General features: G+C 49.0%; 1 protein-coding gene across 3 annotated transcripts in view; it reads right to left on the reverse strand.

Moving 5' to 3' along the window:
* Positions 1 to 916: 916 nt before the first annotated feature.
* Positions 917 to 22,373, reverse strand: part of SMPD3 (sphingomyelin phosphodiesterase 3) — a 170,345-nt gene continuing 148,888 nt past the window's right edge. For all 3 annotated transcript variants that reach the window (XM_039910136.1, XM_029050603.2, XM_039910135.1), the window contains 4 exons: positions 19,384 to 19,473; positions 16,328 to 16,391; positions 8,548 to 8,710; positions 917 to 6,279 (listed from right to left, as the gene is read on the reverse strand). In XM_039910136.1, coding sequence (XP_039766070.1) covers positions 6,178 to 6,279; positions 8,548 to 8,710; positions 16,328 to 16,391; positions 19,384 to 19,473 — 419 coding nt within the window. In that variant the 3' untranslated portion in view covers positions 917 to 6,177. The remainder of the gene's footprint in view (positions 6,280 to 8,547; positions 8,711 to 16,327; positions 16,392 to 19,383; positions 19,474 to 22,373) is intronic.

Here is a 22,373-nt window from a genome sequence, read left to right on the forward strand (position 1 = left end):
GCAACCCCTGCCAAGTGAAGAGTATTTCCCTTCCTGTTTTCTTTGAGAGGCGCTTTGGCCCATTTAAAATAGCTCTGTGGAATGGGGCTCCACTCTGTACTTTCCACTCTTCACATCTGTACCAGCAACATTCCCTTCAGGGGAGGTTTCCAGTCGACTCCCCTCTGTCCCCGCCTTCTGTGAGATGCTCACTGTGGTCTTGGTGATCAGTGTGGCTATCATCCCCCGGAATTGCTCTCAATCAGTCCGTGGTATTTACTGAGCGCCTTCCTGTGCCAAGCACTACTAAGCACTTGGGCGAAGGCAATGCAACGGAGTTGGTAGACACGTTCCCTGCCCACAAGGAGCTTGCAGACTAGAGAGGGGAACTTAGGAAGGGACAAGTCCTGAGAATGGGCAGTAGAGAAGAGCTTGCCTGTGGCGAGGGGAAGAGGAGCTCTATGGTTTCAGCGAAATTACCCAGGTCCATGCTTCACTGCCCTTCTCTTTTTCCTTCCATGGGCTAGCGGGGGCCGGAGCTCTACAAGGAGATATGGCCCCAAACCTTTCCTCCCAGATTTATGCAGATGGATGTTCCCTATTAATTCTTCTGCCGAAAGCAGCGCAGCCACGAGAAAACCCAGGGCCCCCGCCGAACTCCAGAAGTTGGAGTCAAAGGAGAGGTGAGGTGAAAGCTGAACACATCTTTCCATTTGAAATGGCGGGTGAAGCTCAGGGAGGGACGAAGTCTCTGGAGAGAGACGGGGGGCAGTCCACTGCACCGAGGTGAGGAGACCGCTCTGGTGAGCAACCATTAGGATGCTGGGGTGAGCCAGTCACTAGGAGTTGCTTCCAGGTTGTGGAACGCGAATGGCATAGGCAAGTGCTTTCTGGAGTGAGAGAACAAAATAGATCGACCAATCAAATAAGCAGCAGACACCTTTGAGCCTTGAAGCTTTATTGTTGCCTTTGCAGCCACCATGAATTCCTTTCAGCACCAATAAAGGAAATACCCCCATTTTTTCAAAATATTTTATCAGATGTAAGACTGGTTTCTTACAGGCAAAGAAACAGATGGACATGTATCCAATACATTTTTACCAAAACGTCAGGTGTGCGAACTGTATAAAACCCCTCAGGCCCCAGAAGAATACAATACAGAAAATCATTGAAATAAAAAAGGATTTTTTTTTCTTTTTTCTTTTTCTAACAGGAATTCCTAAACATTAGCAGTAAGACAATATTTAAAAAGCATCAAGATTAATATTCATAGTTCAAACTCAAGAGGTTCTGGATAAATGACAATGGACGCTTCCTTTCTAACCTGTCTGGGTGAACGGCTCATAAGAATGCTTTGATCCTGGGGATTGTGGGAATCCAAGCCCAGTCTTTTCCTTCCCCGCCTCCCCTCCCACCCCCCTTTTTCTCTCCCCTCTTTTTTCTCCCTCTCTTTCCCCCCACTCTCTGCTTCCCAAGATGGGTGGGGGCAGGGTGGGGTTAAGTTAGGGGGTGCAACCTTCCCACCAGGCCTGGGGGAATGCTGGACAATTTTTTTTTTTTTCCCTTTTCCAATCGAAACTGGAAAACTCCGCTTGGGATCAAGCCCCATGCGAGTCTGCGGGCTTTCTTTCTAAACCCGGTGTGACCCAGGGAGGGTGCTGGCTTGCCACTGAGGACTCTGGAATAAGAACTTGTGATCTCTGAACACCACAGAGCATTTGTATCAAAAGGTTAAAACGAGAGCCAGGTGCTTGCTGGCAGAGGGTCGCTGGCAATGGCCCTGCTGGGGAGACAAGGAGGGTGGTTGAGCCAAAGGCCACCAGGGGTTTTCCAAACATCGTCCCCTTTGTACAGAAGAGAGAACTGAGGCACAGGGAGATTGAGGTCTTGCCCAAGGCCACACAGTGAATAGGGAAGGGAGCTAGTGACTCAGGCATCCTGAGACCCAACCGGTGCTCTACCCACCGAGTCACGCTAGCCACAAACCGTTCCGACTGGGACCGACGGCTTCGCGCCAAGCAGGATGGCGCTTGGACGGCCCCTGTGCTCCGTCCGGCCTCGCAGAGAAGTATGGAACATCTCCCAGCCCACAGTTTGCCACCAGCCCACCTTCACCCCAAGCTCCTCCACCTGTGCTACCCAGAGAGGAAAATCAGCATTTTCTCCACACCTGGCTCTGAGCCCACGGCTATCTGCAAGGCGATATCTACAGTCAGCGACATGGGTGTGTAGCGATGTATACATTTGAACACACATTATATAGGAATGACGCTTCACAGCAATAGCTTAACCTGGTGTGTACTGTTGCCTGTGCTAGGTCACTTACACCTTCGGAATGGCCACACAAGCATAGGATTCATGCACAGACTACCGGATCTACGTGAATATCAAAAATCCCAGAGAGTCTATAGGCTGCTCTTTGGAGAGGTCCGAATCTCCCGGTTCTCTGAAAGCTTCCCGTACATCGAGGCTCCAGCTGAAGGGATGTCAGGGCCCAAGTATTTGCCAGCGCCTGAACGGATACTCGGGGTTCAGAATTTCCCACCGCTCAGACCGTCAGGGTTCTGAGGATGGGCAGCGATGGCTGCTGGTTGCTCAGTGGTAACGAACGGTGGCTTGAGAACGACAGACTCTCTGCCCAGTAGAGACCACCCGCTCCAGGAAAAGAAAACCCTCTAGGGATCGGTTCTCCAGCCCCATGGGGAGGCCGCTCTCTCCCCACTGTAGGTGGGCTCACCCGAGTATATGCAGGTGGGAGAATGCCCTCGTGGGGGGGCGGGGAGACCAGTCCAAAGTGAGACCCCCCCCTCCCCCCCCACCCGATAAACCTTAACAGACCTCCACAGCCTCTCCCGCACACCCTGAAGCTTGGGAACGGGAGATGACTTGAAGATAACTTGCTCCCCGCCACGACATTTTTCTGGACCAATTCAGAGGACCCTCCCCAAGGGTCTGAGCTCCCTTGGAGGAGGCTGAGTCTCTCAGGAGAACAGGCTCTGCCCGAGCCCCTGAACCCACAGGCTCAGAAGAGCCGATTCGGCTTGGGGCTACCTCCTTCTAGCGCTCAAAGGCCTTGGAGCGCTTGAGCGTCTGCTCCTGGAGATCTGTGCCCAACTTCAAAACCAATTTCCCCTCACACCTTCACAAACGCCGCCCAGAGCCTCGTTTGGAAGTGAGGGGGGGGGGGGGGGGCGGCAGATGGTGGGGGATGGGGATCCTCCTCCACTCAAACTCAGCAGCGGTGAAAGGAGCCGAGCTCCATTGCCGGGTAAAGGGCTAAGGCGTCTTTGGATACATGCCCTGGCCACCATCTGATGTCCTTCCGGTCTGCAGAGCGATGGGTCTCAACCCTCCCGTTCACTTTGCTCTGGGGTGGCCTGCTCCAGCATCTCCCTCCCATTGTCCTCAACTCTTCCAACAGCTCACGGCATCAGAAGGCACAGGGTTGATGCACTAAAACAAGAAGGACTTGCACAGGGGGATTGCGGGTAGCCCCTTCCTCCCCCACCCTTCCCCATCCCCCAGCCTGGCCATGGGTTTTGTTGGGGTTGTAAGACAGTCGTGAGTAAGGGCTTGGGGTGCTGTGGGTGAAGAACAATCACTTTATCAAGAGTGATCACCAAAAATCCCCAAGAGAGTCTAAATCGAAGAAACGACGGGCCTCAAAATTGGGAACATCCTATCCTCGCCTGTCTCCAAGGCAGAGGAACGGGCCCAGCTGTTTCTTTCAAAGACACTGCGAGTAGTCCCCAGTTTCAACTGGAAATCATTTGGATGAAGACAGCTTGAGGGCAGAGGTCACAGGCCGGACTGGCAGTGAGTGCCCCACGGAGCAGGTGTGAGCATGGGAGCAGGGCCTTGGCCCCCAGGCTCCAGCTGCTCTGGGAATGGGGTCTCAGCCTGATCTGCACGTGTAGGACAAAGATGGGCAATCCTGCCCCTCGGGGTTAATCTGCTCAGCCCCAGTCACGCCTCTAGGGGCCGCGGGCGCTGAACGGCCAGAAACGGACAAAAGACTAGAGACGGCTCAGAGCCTGAGCCAGAAGGAAAGCAGGGTTGGGGGTGGGTGATGCGTTAAGGATGGATTTTGCTGAGACCCCCGGAAAGGCAAGCGGCTGGTAAAGTCATTTGCCTGCAGAGCTCCCTGCTGGTGTGTCTATGTGTGTGTGCGTGTGTGTGTGCGCGCGCGCTCGCGCACGTGTTCACCTCACACCTACCGTGCGCGCGTACACACTCAAACACACACACGGCCCACCCGTGCAGACAGGCAGGCCGACGCAGAGGAGTTCGAGGGCCACCAGCCCCGGGAGCTAGTGTTGGACACCGGCAAGCCTGCGCTCAGGTCCTGTCTCAGCCAGAGGGGGACAGGTTTTGGCGGTGAGCTTGGTGTTGCCAAAATGCCCCCTCAAGCTGGCCCGTGGTCTGGCGTGTTTGGAGGATAAAGCTCGCTGGGCAGGCCGGACGGCCTGGCAGTTCCCGCCCGGGCCTCGCCCTCCTTCACCAGACCTGCACCAGCCTCGGCCGCACGCAGGAAGGAAGGAGGTAAACGTTGAGCGACAGGGAGCCGGGTTACTGTTGTGAAAGGGTGGGAATGGGTGTTGAGTAGAAGCCGGAGCCAATTGGCGGTCGCCCCTCCGCTCAGAGTCAGGCAGCCTCATTCTGGAGAAAATGTTCTCTCCGAGGAAGTAGCTGCTTCCCTGCCGGAGATCCACAGCAGGGCAATCTGCCTGTGGGGCCGTCCTGGCCGGGCCCCTCTGCGGCTGCCTCCTCCGGCCCCAGCCGGGCTCGTGAGGTAGGAACCATCAGCCCACCAGGCATGTGGGTAAACCGAGGCACAGAGCAGAAAAGCGATTTGCTCTGAATCGCCCAGTGATGCGCAGGACGGAGAGGGCGGATCCCGCCTCTTGCCAGTACGGTCTCTGGGGAGAGTTCGCTGGGGCGATGGCTCAGAGACCAGAGCGGGCTGGTGGCAGGGAGAACCTAAGCCCGTTCTCGCAGGGAGAAGAGAAGCCGTCAGTTTGGCCAGAAGAAAATGAAACAGCAAAGCTCCAACGGAGAGGTCTTACGATTGTTCTCATTACTATTCCCATCCAGAAAGCCGCTCCCTCTCCCGGTATCAGTTCTCCTCCTCCTTTCGGGAGGAAAATGGTATCCGCCTTCTGGATTTGTCCTTGCCACGCAACTGGTCCGCTGAAGCAGCAGCGTGGCGTCTCTGTGCTGTAACTAGCCCTATTAGGAGCCATCTGTCACAGGCGATTTCAGGGCTGCCCTACTGAGCTAGGGGGCAATGTCAATGGCAGGCTGTTAGCCGGGCGGCCCGAAGGGCTGGAAATGGACGTCAGATATTGCCAGAGGGAATCGTCTCCCATTACAAAGAAGAGCGAAGCATTCCGTGGTATAGAGCAAGCCCAGAGTTGGACTGCTTTTCTCTCTAAATCTAATGGCCCGTGAATTCGGGACCCTGAAAAGGAACACAGTATTTTTCCTAGAAATTGGATCAAAGCGTCATTGTTGTTGTCTTAAAAGTCCCACTGCACAGATAGAAAATTGGCTCAGCCTCAGAATGGATTTCTTTGGCTCGTTTCTCATCACGTTTTGAATTCTTACTCTAGTCTTACTCCACAGCTATCTTAATGGCTATTTCACCTCCAGAGGGTGCATGCAGTCCGAGCACATGCGTGAGCACAGACAAGCCACAACGACATTAGCAGGCTAAAAGAAACGAAGAAACCCAAAACAGACGCGTCAGTCGGCGTCGTAAATAGATAGTCAAAGAAACGATGCCAAACCCGTTAAGCAGCACTAACGCACAGACAGATTACAAACTAAATTGTGCTGTATAGTAGTAGGAAAAAAAAACACATTTCGTGAGGATGACACTGGGTCAAAGGAACCTGGCCCCCTCCCCCGGCCCGATCTTTGTGGCTCCCGTCAGCCCACAGTGAGAACTGTAGAGACAAAGGCAACTCCAACAGGAGCTCCCGTTTGGAGCATCACAATCCCTCCCCTTACACATGGCCTCCCGGGGGAGGTCCAGTGCGCTCTGGGGAGAGATTGATGATGCTGCCGGTGGAGGGGGGGGGGGCGGGGGCCTCCTGCAGAGCCAGGTCTCCTCTTCTTCAGTCATGTGTATGTGGCACCTGAACAGTCCTCTGTGGCCCAAGGATGTGGGTCTGGCTGTCTTCGGGCTCGGCTGTCTCACGGGTCCTCCTCCCCTGGGGACACCATCAAGCGCATCGCCACAGGCAAGTGGTCTGTCAGACCTGATAACTGGGTAATGAAGCTGAACTCCTCCACCTCCTGCAGCATGGAAACCAAGGGGAAGAGTAAGAGGGATAAATGCCAGCTGAAGCAACGAGAGGGATTCACGTTAGACCGAAGGAAAGACTTCTCGCCAGTGAGGAGGGCCGCTAGAGACTGCCGCGGGGGACGAAGCAGGGGTGGGGAAAACTCCCTCTCTTGGAGACAGAGGGAATTCCGGGGGCTGAAGGCCCCCGACAAGCCGCGGGACTGTGACGGAGAGACGACACTGTGATGAATGCCTGCCGTTACACTTCCTACCTAACCACCGCCTCCACCTTCCCCTCAGCCACCGCATCGCTCCCTTGGGAAGGGAAACCCGTAATGCTGTACTCACCCCGTGTCCTCCGCGGCACACATACGCACAGACCATCTCTTCTGCGCCCCACTTCTGCAGCAGCTCTCGTTGCTGGAAGACTCTTCCCTAACTCCCTAACGGCATTCTAGCCGCCACACAGAGTGCAGCCATGTGTTCGGGCAGAACCGATCGCATCTGTTTAGTTGCTTCTGATTTGTTCATCCACTTGTGTGCGCTATTTATGCAGTTTCTCAAGGTCTGCAACTATGTTTATTCAAAAATATACGTATGCTCGGTTTCCCCATAGGATTGTAAGCACCTCTAGGGCAACTTCATTCACACTGCTGCGGACGGAGCACCGTATCGGGCGTCTGAGAGGGTACGGTAAAAGTAAAAGATGCGGTCCCTGCCTTCGAAGATCTTACAATCTAGGGTAGGGTTCAGACCTTCTCTTTCTTCTGTAGGTTCCTAAGGGCTCAGTACAGCGTTCTGCCCACGGGGGACACCCGGCAGCTGACTTAGAACTGGGGCGGGCAGAACAAGGGAATCTAACTCGAATCCCTGGAAATAAATACTGTCGATATTCATAGGGGTTCGGATGGCAGAGAGTTTCCCTTGGAGACGAGCTGGAGGGGAGATCCAGGAGACGTCTCCAGGGAGCGAGGGCCAGTCGGTGACGCTCTGAGCTCTTTGAAGCCAGAATGCCGAGGTACAGAAGGGGAAGTTTCCGTTCCTATCACAAGGTAGGAGCTTCTGGGTGGCCCAGTGTCAGCCGCTTTGCCAAACAGGTGTGCGTAGAAATCACCAGCGGCCAGCAGTGGGCAACGGCGTTTGGATTATTCATTCACTCAATAGTATTTATTGAGCACTTACTATGTGCAGAGCACTGTACTAAGCGATTGGAATGTACAATTCGGCAACAGATAGAGACAATCCCTGCCCAATGATAGGAATTAGGAAGCTCTCAGTAGAGGGAGCAATCCACCGGTGGTATTTATGGAGGGCTTCAACTATCCCGTCTCTGGGCTGTCTACAGGGGAGAGTGACCAGGTCTAGGAGAAAATGTCCTGGAGTCTAGAAATATACTCACTGCTCCCTTCAAGAATATTTCCTAAGCACCCACTGTGTGCAGAGCCAGGATTGATGCTATAAATAATAATAACAGCCACCTCAGACAGAAACTCTTCATCTGTACTCGGCACCCTGCCTTTGGAGATCTCAAAGCACTTAAAATCCTTTGGGGGCAGGAAGGATGGCTCATCTCCTTCTTGCAAATGGAGAAACTGAGGCACAGCAAGGTGAAGTGTCCAAGCACAGCCACGCAGCAAAGTTAGTGAATTCATTAACCAGGTCTTCCATTTCTCGCACCAGTATTTTTCCTGTTGGTGGGTTGTCTCTGAGATATTTATGTTTTCAACCACTTGTCATTTTACATTCCGAATTTGGATCCTCTCTGAAACAGTCATTCATTCGATCGTATTTATTAAGCGCTTACTGTGTGCAGAGCACTGTACTAAGCGCTTGGGAAAGTACAGTATAACAATAAACAGTGACATTTCCAAATTCTCTACTTAGCCCTCCCAAAGAAAGACTTGGAGATAACATGGAGGCCAAATGGAGGCAAAACGTGAATCTCTGGTTACAAGAGCCTTGTAGATAAAGACCAGAAATGTACCAACCCCACGACATTTTTTACCCCACACCCAGCTTCCAGCTGACATTACCTAGAGAGTAGAAATAAGAAACATCGCAACCTTAATTTCTAGCCCATGGAAATGTTCCCTGGGCTTGGGGGCAGGGCACCCAGATACCAATAGGCCTGGGTTCCATCAACGCAGATTTCAACAAAGCCATGTCACTGTCAGTCTTTCCCTGCCAGCCCCTCCCCTCCCAGCCACCCACTCCTGACAGCACCTGTTTCCCACCAGCTCACCCAGAGTACCCAATCATTTTCCTCTTTAGAAACTCACTGCTTTCCATTCCAGGTAGAGGCCTTCCTCCGTGTAGAGCATGTAATCAATCCTTCTGCCACTTCCTTTTGCCAAATTCTTTCTCCCCTTCTGATTCGGTCCATGGTTCTTACTGGTGGGATACACGATGTAATCTTTTCTCCCTTCGTCACTTTCCAGGACCCTGGTTCACACAAACAAGAAAATTATCAGTAGACCAACTCTCAGCTCACAGGCAGATAATCGCAGCATCCCCGACTTGGGGTAGACGAGAAGGGGGAGTCCAGAGCAGCGCCCCATCTTTTGGAAACGGATTCCAACCTGGGCATCGGGAGGAAGCTTAAGGCAGACTCCCGGGGACCCGTCATTGCTTGTTAAAAGATGGATGGCCTCATTTGGGCCAGACTAAGCCTCTGTTTGCAACGAGAACTCTGTGGATGCGGTCTTCACCGTTGGGACTAAAATGAAGTTTGGAGTGTGTGAAAACACATGAATTTCCAAGGCAGGAAATGGGACAGGGAGGCACTTCAAGATGGACTACTGGGCTCTGTGTGTGTGCGCATTATTCTTATATTAGGAGGTATTGCCACTGCAGGTGAAATTTATGTGCAGGAACGGCTGAAAAGTCTGGTGCAGGACTCAGCTCCAACCACACTACAGACACAGAAACAGGCCCCCGTTGTGGGGATTTATTTACCGTTCGTCTAGTGCTATTTCCAGTTTTGCCGCTCGGTTTCATAATCATCTTTAAAGCTTTGGCATGGAAAAAAACCTGCTCTTTTCTTGATTGCAGCATGTTAGAAACAAGGTGATTTGACCCAACTCCAAATAATCTCTACTCCCCTGATGGATAGCTCTTCAATCGGCCAATCAGTCAATGGTATTTATTGAGTGTTTACCGATTAGCACTGTATGAAGCGCTTGGGAGAATATGATACAATTATACGATACAAGAGCTCAGAGAATTTTCTTATGTATTTCTTCCCTGATCCTCATGCCAACCCCAGGCCAGGTACAGGGGCAGTGGTTACTTTCTCTATTTCATGAGTAGGGAATTTGGGTCATGTAAAGCGAGGGGCTATAAAATGACTTTCCAAACTCTGCAGTGAGTTGGCTGCGGGAGCTTGGACTGAAACTGAGATCTCTGCAGCGTGAGAAACAGCGTAGCTTAGTGGAAAGAGCAAGGGGTTGGGAGTCAGAGGTCATGGGTTCGAATCGCGGCTCCGCCACTTGTCAGCTGTGTGAATTTGGGCAAGTCACTTAACTTCTCTGTGCCTCAGTTACCTCATCTGTATAATGGGGATTAAGACTGTGAGCCCCACGTGGGACAACCTGATAGCCTTGTATCTACCCCAGCGCTTAGAACAGTGCTTGGCACCAAGTACACGCTTAACAGATACCATTATTACTAAGTGCTTAGTACAGTGCTCTGCACACAGCGCTCAATAAATGACGATTGAATGAATGCACTCGGTTCCCCTGTCTACTCCTCCTGGGACACGCTCCAAAGCAGTGAAACATCTTTAGGATTGGACCTTCTCCTTTCAGATTCCAAGTCAAATGTGAGGCCATAAAAACATAAACAATGTCATACTGTATTAGACCCATGACACACTCAACCTGGGATTCTGTCTCTGACGGTGGCCATAAAGAATGCTTTCGTGGCAGCAGTATGAATATCCTTCCTCGTGATTATGATTAGCCCATCCAACACCCCTAACTCTTTCCTCTAATAAGTTGGCAGGGGTCTTTGGTTCAAATACCTATTAACCTGAGTCATCAAATACCCTTCCTTAACTTTCTTCAAAAAACTCAGTTATTGAACTCTCAGACATGAGTTGATCTTGAAGCCACAGATATTTTTTGCCTTCAAAGCCTCTGTGGTACAAATTCAAAATGTTGCATGCAAAGATGTGTCCTTTCAGAGTAGGCAGAAATCCAGTCTCAATGTATGAGTGAGAATGATGGGTTGAAATACATTAAGAACTAACGGGGCAGGTGGAACTTGTACAAAAACAAAATGGCCCCAGGCTGTTGTAGCTAAAAACGACGAGGGTGGCAGAACTGTTTTTAAACTACAGACTAGGGGAAAGCCAATGAGACTGGAAAGACACGAGACCTAGATTAACTCAACCTACAGGAGGGAGGTGGCTCAGGATAACTGGAGTGGTGAGGGTGTGGGGGGAATAGAAGGAAATCAGCATGGTCTGGTAGAAAGAGCACGAGTTTAGGAGTCAGAGAACCTGGGTTCTAATCCTAGCTCCTCCAATTGCTTGCTGTGTGACCTTGGGCAAGTCACTTAACTTCTCTGTGCCTCAGTTACCTCAACTGCAAAACAGGGATTAAATCCTCCTCCCTCTGATTTAGACTGTAAGCCCCACTGGGACATAGGACTGTTTCCAACCTTATAAACTTTTATCTATCCCAGTGCTTAGAACAGTGCTTAACATAGTGAGCACTTCACGAATACCACATTTTTTTTTTTTTTAGAAAAAAGGAAATAAAATTGAGTATTTGAGTAAAACGATGAGGGCAGGCAACACTGCCCACCAAATAGGGAAACCGGAAACTGTGAAAATGGGCAAAATATACTGAATGATTGCTTCTACACGGATGCTAGGAATCTAACAAATAAAATGGATGCATTGGAAACTTGGCAGCTAGGGAGGATGTAACTAGAATCTCCGAGGTTCGGAAGCAGTGAGGCCTAGTGGATAAAGGACAGGCTTGGGAGTCAGAGCACCTAGGTCCTAATCCCAGCTCTGCCAATTGCCTGCTGCATGACCTTGGACAAGTCATTTAACTTCTCTGTGCCTCAGTTTCCTCAACTGCAAAATGGGGATTCAATACCTGTTCTCCCTCCTTCTTAGATTGTGAGCCCTGTTTGGGACAGGGACCGTATCCGGTCCGATTAACTTGTATCTACCTAGTGCTTAAAACGGTGCTTGACCCATAGTGAATAAACACATATCATAAAAAAGCGAGAAGAAAACCAGTGAGATCCAGTGCTGCCGGGTTATAAACTCTACATGAAGGACCAGGATGGACAGGAGGACAGCAGGATGTCACTGAAGGTGACAGAAGGCCAATGATGGCAGCACAAAAATCTTCCCCACTAAGAGGAGTCCCTAAGGCAAACCTGAGGATAGAAATTCCACACTTAAACACAAATATCATAGGAGACACACACTAAAGACCACCTGGCCAGGAGGAGGGAAAGGAGCAGGGGGTGTTGGACAAAACTGCAGAAACCGTGAAACTAGGCCACACAGTAATAATGGGAAACTTCAGATGGCCTGACATAACTTGGCTGAATAACTCATCAGGAAGAGAAATGGAGGCAAATTTTTCGATTATGATAAATGACTGATTTCTGGGACAGCTAGTCATAGACTCAGTGGGACAAAGTAATTGACTCCATTTAATTCTGATGCAGAAGGTATCAGCAGGAGAGTCATTTTGCAAGAGCAGCCACAACTTGATTATATGAGGGAGTTTATATGAGGGAGGGGAGGAGGAAAAAGTCAAAAACTAAAATCCAACACACAAGAATATTCCATTTTAGAAAAGAAAACTATGAAAAAAAAATCCAGACTCTAGCTGGGATAAAGCTGAAAAGAGTAGGTGAAGAAACAAGTAACATACCTCCTGAAATCAAGGAAGCTTTATAAAACACAGTTTCGGCTGCCTAGGTAAAATAGGTGCCACAGAAAAATTACAGCCAAGTGACCAAACAGAAACCATGCAGCTTAACTGGTGGGGTAGAAGATGTCATCAGAAGGCTAAAGGCATCTTTTTGAAAATAGAAATCTCATTTGAGTGAGAATGGGGAAGTCTATAAAAGAGGGGCAGGGCAGGTATGAACAGGAAATTAGGCAGGGCAAAAAAGGAGTTTATAGTACACCCTGAAAGGGATGTCAACACTAGTAACAAAAGATTCTTCGAGTATAACAAAAGCAGGAAACGAGATAGGGAATCAGTTGGGCCACTTCAAGATGGTAGAGAAAAGGATGCTTTCAGGAACAAAGAGGAGTTAGCTGAGGGGCTTAATAAATTCTTTACTTTGGTCTTTACTGAGGAAGATGTTAGAGAGATTCCCGCATCCAAACCGTTTCTTGTAAAAACAGGCCACGGGAACTGGGTCAAATTGTGATGACCATACAGATTGTTTAGATGTGAGTTAGGCTGGCTGGGTAGCAGCCCCCCAAGAGTTCTGAAGGAGCTTGGTGAGGAAGGGTCAGAACTCCTGACAGTAGTATGTAACCTTTTGTTACAGATTACCACAGTCCTGGAGCTGAAGATGGTAGATTGCCAGTGTAATGCCCATCTATTGGAAGAGTTCCAGAAGAGAAGCTGGCAATTACAGAGCTGGTAAATTAGTACAATCTGGGATGCACGAGTCCTTTAGGAAAAAACCTGATAAGGGAAATTCACTTTGGTTTCTGTGAGGGGAAATGATGCCTAGTTAATAATGATAATAATGATGTTACTTGCTAAGCACTTACTATGTGCCAAGCACTTTCTTCAGTGGGGTAAAAAAGTAAATGGATAGGGGGACACCAGTGGACACAATATATTTAGATTTTCCAAAGGCCTTCGATAAGGCCTCGCCTCAAACCAAAGGCTTTTAAAAAACCCAAATCATAGATGGAGGGAATGCTTGGTCTTGGATAGAAAACCGGTTAAAAGATAGAGAACAAGGGTTAGGTACACATGGCCACTTTGCAGGATAGACAAGTACAAAACGAGGAGTCTTCCAAGGGATCTGTGCTAGAGTTGGTTTTGTTTGATGTTTTCATAAATATTCTGGAAGGGGGACTGTAGTCTTCTGGGTGGCAAAAAGTCATGCAGATGGAAAAAAAAACTACAGGAAAACTCATTTTATAAACCGAGTCCGTGTCCCTGATCATTCACCCTTCACTATATGTTCTCAGGCCCATGATATCCTTCCTAAGATGTAGCGACCAGAATCCTATGCAATACTACATGGTGAAAGTCCATGGCTTTAACTGGTGGTACATCTATTTTATTTTGGTTTATTTTCTTTTCTATTGAAGGAGGCTGGGCTGCAAAGTGGGGCAGTTATTTTCTCATATTTCAGGCAAGGAAAGGAGGCCTCTTCCTGTCCAGTATACCTCACACTTCTTGCTAATCAAATTCCATCAGAAAAAAATTAAACATAGGAGTGATAAGCCCTAAAGGACACAATAGCTGCAAAAAGCCGCTGATGCTCTCTTGAGGGCTCAGATAGATTCACATCGGAGACACTGGGGTGGAAGAAAAGACAAGCAACACTGAACGGCACTTCAGTGGAATCTGTTCACTTAGAGACAAATTAGAAATAAGGGCTTGCAAATGGGACAACGAGCAAACACGGGTTTCTACAAGAAGCTCTTTACCAGTCTTTAAAGATAAATATCCCAATAACATTTAGAACATCATTAAACCTCCAAAATAGGAAGCCATTACAGGCCATTTGCCTTCCATAATTAATTGCAGCATCAGTGAGCCGATAGTTGCTGATAAGCCAGGGTGAAGAGTCATTTTTAATCATCACTTCATAAAAGATGATTTTTGGGTACAGGATGAAGCCTCAGACAGTCTATAATCGAATTAATTGCTTCAAATCAGCTGAAAAGAGAGACAGTCTTGTTTCTATGCCATTTCCATCTAAATTGGTGCTACTGTCGGTCACTCAGATGGATGTCCTATTTGAAAGCCTCACTTAGATTCAAGATAGCGATTTGGTGGTGATGGAATCGTCTCTACTTTAAAAATGATCAGCTTGTATTAAACCGGGTGAACCTTGTTACCAATCTAATTGGTGACTGAAAGCCTCAGGTATTGCTCCAGGAGAAATCAGTTTATGCAAAAAGTGGGGGGTGTTTCAGCATCAGAGCCTCAGGGAACTCTGCCCAGTGACAGCTAGCTTACCTGTCCCAAATGATGGACAGCGGAGCTGGCAGCCAAGTGCTCTACAATCGATGGAGACATAATGGTCTGCTGTTCAGTCAGGGTGCCAAACTCACTGGAGCAGTTTATAGCGCTTATGAAAGGAACTAACAGCATTATTGATGGTTTTCTAATGAAAGACAAGCCTCCTTGGCTATCTCCATCGACTTGTCTGAAGCATTTAACCTAGGGGCCCATTTTCTTTTATTAATAGACCGGAGGAGATTGGTGTCTTTGGGTCCTATCCAGCGCAACTCAGGCCAAAGCAAACCCAGTGATAACTGTGTGGTTTTATGTTTCCACCAGATCTGATTACTGAAGGGGTTTCCACCAGGATCTATTTTAGCTCCAATCTCATTTTCCATTTCCATTAAAGAAATGGAATGAATGGCCGGAAGCTCATTAGCAGCATCTCCTCTCTGCTGAGGGAACGGGTTCCTTTTGTTCTACAGACTGGCTGATGAACGTGCCCCCACTATGGGACTTGAGGTGGGTACGAGGCTCTCGGAAACCCCGATTCTTGAATGCCATTGGCACACAGACTGGGCGGACCACAGGCCCAATGTCAACGACAAGGGGCACTGTTTTCTTTGTTGTTCTAATTTGGACTGCCTTTTCGCCTGCTGACCACATGACTCACTGTGGCAGGAATCGCCAAGACCCACCCTCTTTAGTGAGAAGTCCTATCGCGGGGCCACTTGAACCCAGTAAAGGGATAAAATTCCTGCTGGGAAAGCCAAAGGGTTGGGTGCCTTTGCAAGCCGCATCAACCTCCTTTGGAACAAGCCTCAGCCCTGGTCAACTGAGATTTTTTTATGCCATGGTCTCCTTGGTTTGTGATGTGAATTTGCATCCCTAAATTATGGCTGAAAAATGAGGACCCAAGAGAGGGCTCTGTACAGGCACAGTTCCCAAATCCCCGCATTGGAGACTTTCCAAACTAGGAAAACTCACCGGGCTTATCTGAAGGATGCAGGGCTTTCGGGCACCAGTTGTTGCCCAAGCAGACAGTGCTGAATTTGTTCAGTTTTACTACGTAGAATGGTAGGAAGTTGGCCACAACAAATGCTGACTCGCTGGCTTGGGCTCAGAACTGATAGGGCCCATGGTGTTGAGGGATTTTTCATTTGACTTAAGTTAGTTGGAATTAAATAGATTTGGCTTTCACTAAGGATCTTGGGAGCCCTTTCCACACTCACAACTGCCTCTGCTTTCCATTGTGCTTTTCCAGATGTAGCCGATACACGCACATTTGAGATGTTAGCGAGACTCCTAGGGGCTGGGGTTCAACTTCAACTTTGTTCTGATTTCCCAGATACTGCTTCCTCCAATTCCCAACCCTCCCACTCACTCTCTGTTTGTCTAACTGGTCATCCAGATGCAGAGATACTTTCAGTTACATCCCTCTTTTGGATTTTAGGCCCGTTTTTTCCCCTGCAGCAGAAGTTCTCAATTGTGGCCGCTGTTTTCATTCAATAGTATTTATTGAGCGCTTACTATGTGCAGAGCATTGTAATAAGCACTTGGGATGAACAAGTCGGCAACAGATAGAGACAGTCCCTGCCGTTTGACGGGCTTGTTTGAAGAGGTTTCCAGGCTATACAGAAGGGTGTAACTGCTGTCAGTGGAACCTAATTTGGCCCTGTGCAGGTCCAAAGCAAATCGAAGAGGAATTTTCTCACGCCTTCAGAATGTCCCCATGAGATGTGAAAGCTTGAAGTTATAAAACAAACCCCCCAAAATAAGCAACTGATATCTCCTAGCGGGCCAGGACAAATTTCAGCTTCCCAGGGACTGGCAAAACAATGTGTTGAAGGGGAAAAGCAAGAGAAAAAGTCAGGTGGCTTACTTTTGCAGATTGTCTGGGGTGCACACTTCTTCATCGTAGAGTCCTTCTGGGTCTAACAAGGTACCTGAGAACACAGGGGATTACAACCCACATTGAGTCGGTCTCTTTAACACAGAAGAGGAGTGTAAATTGCACTGGGAGAACAAAGACAAACTTTCTTAAAACCTCGGGTGCACGAAACTCTGCACATTTGCACACTGGCCATTGATTGCAATCCCGAAGGCTGGGCGAATAAGGAACAGAGAGCCCGAGGACTATCTCCAGACTACACGACATCCCAGCAGGGAAAGTGAACATGGCCAGTTTTCTGGCCCAGTTCTAGTGATGAGTGCTTGTCCATCTCTCTCTTCTCTGACCACGTGATTGAGGCTACTAATTAAATAAATGAACCTTGCTTTTTTTTTCTTTTCTAAGTTGTCAGGAGCAGGAAGGGAGCAGAAACTGTTGAGGATATATGTACGTAGTAACAGGTGCCGATGGCTTCAGGCTGGAAGATGGCGAGAGTTTTATGAATGTAGGCTGGTAAGATCAATGCTTACCCAATAACCTCTTCCCCTCTGTGGCACTGCACATTTACCCACAGTACCTGGGCCATTTCCAATTCTTCTGTGTATGGTAAGCCTCCCAAAGCTTCTGTTCTAAGAGAGCTCTCACCATTTCTAATTCTGTACACCAGTGTGATCTGTCTTCCAAGTCCCCACTGCTGTGCAACATCAATCATATTTATTGAGCACTTACTCTGTTCAGAGCACTGCACTAAGTGCTTAGGAGAGTACAATATAACAAACACATTCCCTGCCCACAGCGAGCTTACAGTTTAATAAATAACACAGATTGATTGATTGATTGGCTGCTGGAGAATGACTACGTTCTGGACTTTGTGGTTACTGATCCGTCTTGCCACTTGATTAAAGTTGCTGGTCGCTTAGGATCCCAAGATGGAATGGGAAATGGGACTAAAAAGACAGGGTGGGCGACTGCAGACTTTCAATACTCCCAGCCCTAAACCCACTGCTGTGGTCTTCAGGGCTGCGGTTAGCAGCCTGAGACTTGGCCCAAGCTGGGCCCTTTGAGCCCACCCCCACAAGGCATCCTTTTCCCCAATTCCTCCTCCAGGTGCCATCCCACGCTCCTTTCTGGATCAATCATAATGGTGGCCCTCCTACCCACTCACCTTTCCCCTTCCTACATCACCCCACCCACTAGCTGAGCAGCCTGGACCCTTTTTATTTGATCTTAACTATGGAATGTAGGTGGCATTGACGGACTTGCTCTAGGAGTGTAGTATGGAGACAGCGGTAGGTCCCGGTCACACATATATAAAGGTGGTTAGGCACTACAGACTTATGGTCTAAATTTTGTTGTCATGTTACTGCCACTTTCTATCTAACAGTTTTCCGAAGGATGCACTAGCCTTTGGATTTCATTTTTCTACCCTTACTTCATCGGACTATGTGCTGCTTAGGTAGCAGAACTCAGCAACGGTATTCAGCTCTGGGCCACTGTAGGCCTAGTGGAAAGAGCCTAGGACAGGGAGTCAGATGATCCATGCTCTAGTCCAGGCTCTGCCACATAATAACAATAATAATAACACTAATAGTACTTGTTAAGTGCTTACTATGTGCCAAGCACTGTTCTAAGCTCTGGGGTAGATACTAGATAATCGGGTTGGACATAGTCCCTGTCCTACGGGAGCTCACAGTCTTAATCCCCATTTTACAGATGAGGGAACTGAGTCCCAGAGAAGTTAAGTGACTTGCCCAAGGTCACACAGCAAGCATTCGGTGGAGTCAGGATTAGAACCCAGGGCTTCTGACTCCCTGGCCTGTGCTCTTTCCACTAGGCCATGCTGCCTCCACTTATCCACTGGATGACCTTGGGCCAGTTGTTTAACCTCTCTAGGCCTCAGTTTCATCCTCTGTAAACTGGGGATAAAATTCTTGCTTTCCTTCCTGCTAAGACTGTGAGCCCTGGGTGGGCCAGGGACTGTGTCTGATCTGATTATCTCATATCCACCCCAGGGCCTTGGTGCAGGGCTTAGCACATAGTAAGGGCTTAATTACTACCCCATCGTCACCATTGTTACTGAGATACTTGGCTGCACATAGGTTGCAAGTTGGTACATAATCTTGATCTTTTTCAGGCTAATTATCATAGTACTTTACTGATGTGGTGAAACGGTTTATAATCATCTGCATGTCTTCTTGTGTGTGTGCTTTTATAGCACAGGCATCAGCGTTTAGGACTCCTGTACCATTCCAGAAATTTGAACGAGGCTCCCATCCCGCTGAGTCACATGCTTTCCAGACAAGATCGCACAGTTCCTTGTTACATCTTCAACCGTGGCTTCGTCAAATAGGGAGAACAGGGCTGAATTTATACACAGCCCTGTTTACTCCATTAGTGCTAGGGAAAGCATTAGACAAGGACCCTTCAACTCAGACACAGCCAGCCAAATCACGGTGGAGTAGTCTGAGGCGCTCCATCAACTTTTCAGACCTGCCAATCTTGTGCAGTCACTGCCAGAGCCCCGGCGTATTTATGGTGTCAAATGCTTTTGAATTGGTCCAGGAACACTGTGGAGAGAGTCTTGGTATTGTTTCCTTCCTTTTCTGACATGCAGCAAATATCATATCCACTGTGTCCCGCTGTGGTCTAAAGCCATCTTGGGATTCCAGGAGCACAGGGTTAATAATGCTTCTTAATAATCGGTCCAGGAGGACGCTTGTTGCAAATAAGAAAATTCATCCTTGCAAAACTATGAATTGGCTGCCCCCGGCCCGCCCCCCCCCACCCCACACCATCACACCCATGTGTGGAAGTGATTGTACCTCGCATACGTATGCATCTTATTAGCGATCTGTTAGTTTCCATAGATGTTCCCTCGTTAGCTATAAGAAATACGCACTCTCACCCACAAAAGATCACAGTAACCCAATCCAGTTGCCTGGGTCGCCTCCCAGAGCAGTACTTCATCATACCCGAAGGTGGCATCTCGGCCCTGCAGCCTACATGCAAGGCAGTATTCTAACCCGAATCAAGCGTCAGAGCCTTACCGATTGCCCATGGTTTTTCCTCCCCCGGACCGACACGGCATGGGTCCTTGTAGTGTGTAAATATGGAGTGCTGTTGCTCCAATTTGTCATCTAAACAGAGAAGAACAGAGAGTCAGTCACTGAAAACCCGCTCCTGAGCCATGTGGTGAACGCGAAGAGCCCTTCTCCACCTCCTTTCCTTGCACTTCGGTGGGCTTTCTGGAGCAGCACCCAGGTCCTGAGGCTCTATCCCCACCCTTCCCTTCCTCGCCTGCTGGGTCTGAGCACAGTGACTGTACAGCAGGGACCTCGTTACCAGAGTGTTTGGAAACTCCAATGTACATTAATTGCTCCCCAAATGGTCCCAGACATTTATTAACTGGGCTTTGAGCGGTTTCCTAGCTTTCCACCTCTGGGAGGAAGCAAAGACTAACAAGTACAGGTGGCCCATGACAAAAGGCCCATTTGGAGGCATAATGGAAACTAAGTGAATGTGAGATTCAAGATAGCAAACAAGTTTAAAATGTTCAAAGTGGTTTACAACAGTTTCAAAGCCAACTTACTGCTTCTCTGTGTTTATAAATGACATCGAAATAACCCAGAAACCCACACATGGGGCCCCCAAACCTCAGGTCACCCTGTGGAATGCTACTCGGAAACTGAGCAAGTGGGTTTTATCCCTCTCCCATCGACAGATTTTGTGATCTTGATCAAGTCTCTTCCCTTCTCTGTGCTTTATCTTTCATACGCTATTAGACTGTGAGCCACGTGGTGGATAGGGGGTGGGCACCATCTAAGTAGCTTGTATCTACTGCAGTGCTCAGCAGCGCTTGCTATGTGTTAAACACTGTTCTAAGCACTGGGGTAGGGACAGATCAATGGGGTTGGACATATTCCCTGCCCCACATGGGGCTCGCAGTCTAAGTGAGAGGGAGAACTGGTGTCGAATCCCCATTTTACAGTTGAAGAAACCGAGGCACGGAGCAGTCAGGTGACTTGCCCAAGGTCAGAGAGCAAGCAATCGGCAGAGTCGGGATTAGAACCCAGGTTCTCTGACTCCAAGGCCTGTGTTCCTTCCACTAGGCCACGCTGCTTCTCCACCTAGCCAAAGCTCAATAAATACTACTATCGTTTATTTATCTGTGCCCAGGGATGACAGTATCTGCCCTCTCCATGTCTCTCCGGGGGGTTGAGAGGATGAATGAGATGACAGAGTGATGGAGCAGTATAGACATGTTGGTTCCCAAGCCTTCTTTCCCTAGGAAATGAGCCTAAGAATAATATGACCCAGGGTCAGGCACTTTTTTGCCTCTCTCTGGAGTTGCACTTTCTCTACGGCCTCATTTCAGAAATGGAAAAGAGTCCAATACAGGGAATAATCCTGGGAATCTGTGGTGCTCTGGTTGGGGGGAGGAGCTCTCCCTTCGAGCTAGGCAGCAATATCACAGTTCACGATAGAATAAGGGGATCAAATTTTGATGAGCTCAGAGAGGCACAGGGGACAGGGCCTCTAGGAACTGAGAAGGCTGGAATGACAGAAAGAAGGAGAGCCAAAGAGGGAAAAAAAGAGACAGGGAGAGAAACAGAAGGAAAAAGCATAGAAAACAGGAAAAAACATAGAAAGGGGAAGGACAGACAGAGGGAAACAGGGGTGACAGACACACGCACAGTTACACATCCATCCACCCACAGACATCCACTCACCCACACAACTCACCTTTCGGCCTCCTTTGCCACCACCGCCCAGGCCCCTGCAATGGAACGCTCACCACAGCTGCCTGGGCCGGGCCGGCCGGATGTCCAGTGCCAACGCCGACTCTGTGTCCTGGAAGTTTCTGGCACGGAACCACGTGAGGGCGGCCGCACCAGAAACCTTCAGGGAATAGCCGCGGAGTGGCCATTCCAGTCGCGGTGGCGGCAACGGCTGTGGCAGCCTCTTCCTCCACTTCCCCGCCGCCGCTGCCATGCCGTCTCCACCACCGTGGCTGTAAGATCTCCTCCTGCGGACCCCCGGCCAAAAGCCGGGCTCTACTGGGCCTTGGTGGAGGCCTTCAGGTGGTGGGATGAGACCCCAAAATGTGTGACTGTCCCACGCAATGTGGCACATCTGCTTGTTTTTAGATTAGAATCACCAGATCACAGAGCTGAGATGAATCCTGCCAGTTATTTGGTCTATATTCACTTCCTTGTGAAATGAACATGCACAAAAAATGCTGAGAAAAACCAACAACCCCATCTCAGAAAGTCCAAGTCACTGCGGCCCTTATAGGGGGCCCTAGCCCCGCCTGGGAAGGGCCCCTCTTAATAAGGAGTCCACAAGGCACTCTTCAACCCATTTGCACTAATTGATACTAACACCTGCCCTGGGGAGAATCCCAGTTCTTTTTGTCCCCGGCCCTGAATTTCCAGTCTATTTCCAAGACATTTCCACTGGGATCAAAATCAAAATTCCTTCTTGACCATGACCTCCTTGTGGACAGGGAACATGTCTACCAACTCTGTTATGCAGTGCTTGGCACATAATAGCGCTCAATAAATACCACTGATTGAATATACTGTCCTCTTCCAAGTGCTCAGTACAATGCTCTGCACACAGTAAGTGCTCAATAAATGCCATTGATTGATTGGATGACTACCACCAGCATAAACTGTTTTAATATCAAAAATGAAGCCCTCAATCTCAAACCTTTACTTTTTCCAACTTGCCCAGAGTCCACAGGCCTCCTTAAAGTCACATTTGAGGCCTTACACATTTGTTCCCTCTCCACATTCTAACCCACATCAATCCTACCCATTCTTCCTCAGGGATATTACATGGATCCACCCTTTCCTCTTCAGTGCCCCCTGCAACCTACGGCTGAATTACTACAGCAGGCTCTTGGCTGGGGTCTGTACCTCAGCCTTCCCCACTTTCCTACACCCGGCAGCTAGAATCACCTCCATCAAGCGTCACTGTAACTAGGTCGCTCTCCTACTCAAATGTCTGATTCCCAGTTACCATCGCATCAGTT

The sequence above is a fragment of the Ornithorhynchus anatinus genome, chromosome X1 (assembly GCF_004115215.2).
Source record: "Ornithorhynchus anatinus isolate Pmale09 chromosome X1, mOrnAna1.pri.v4, whole genome shotgun sequence".
Taxonomy (NCBI): domain Eukaryota; kingdom Metazoa; phylum Chordata; class Mammalia; order Monotremata; family Ornithorhynchidae; genus Ornithorhynchus; species Ornithorhynchus anatinus.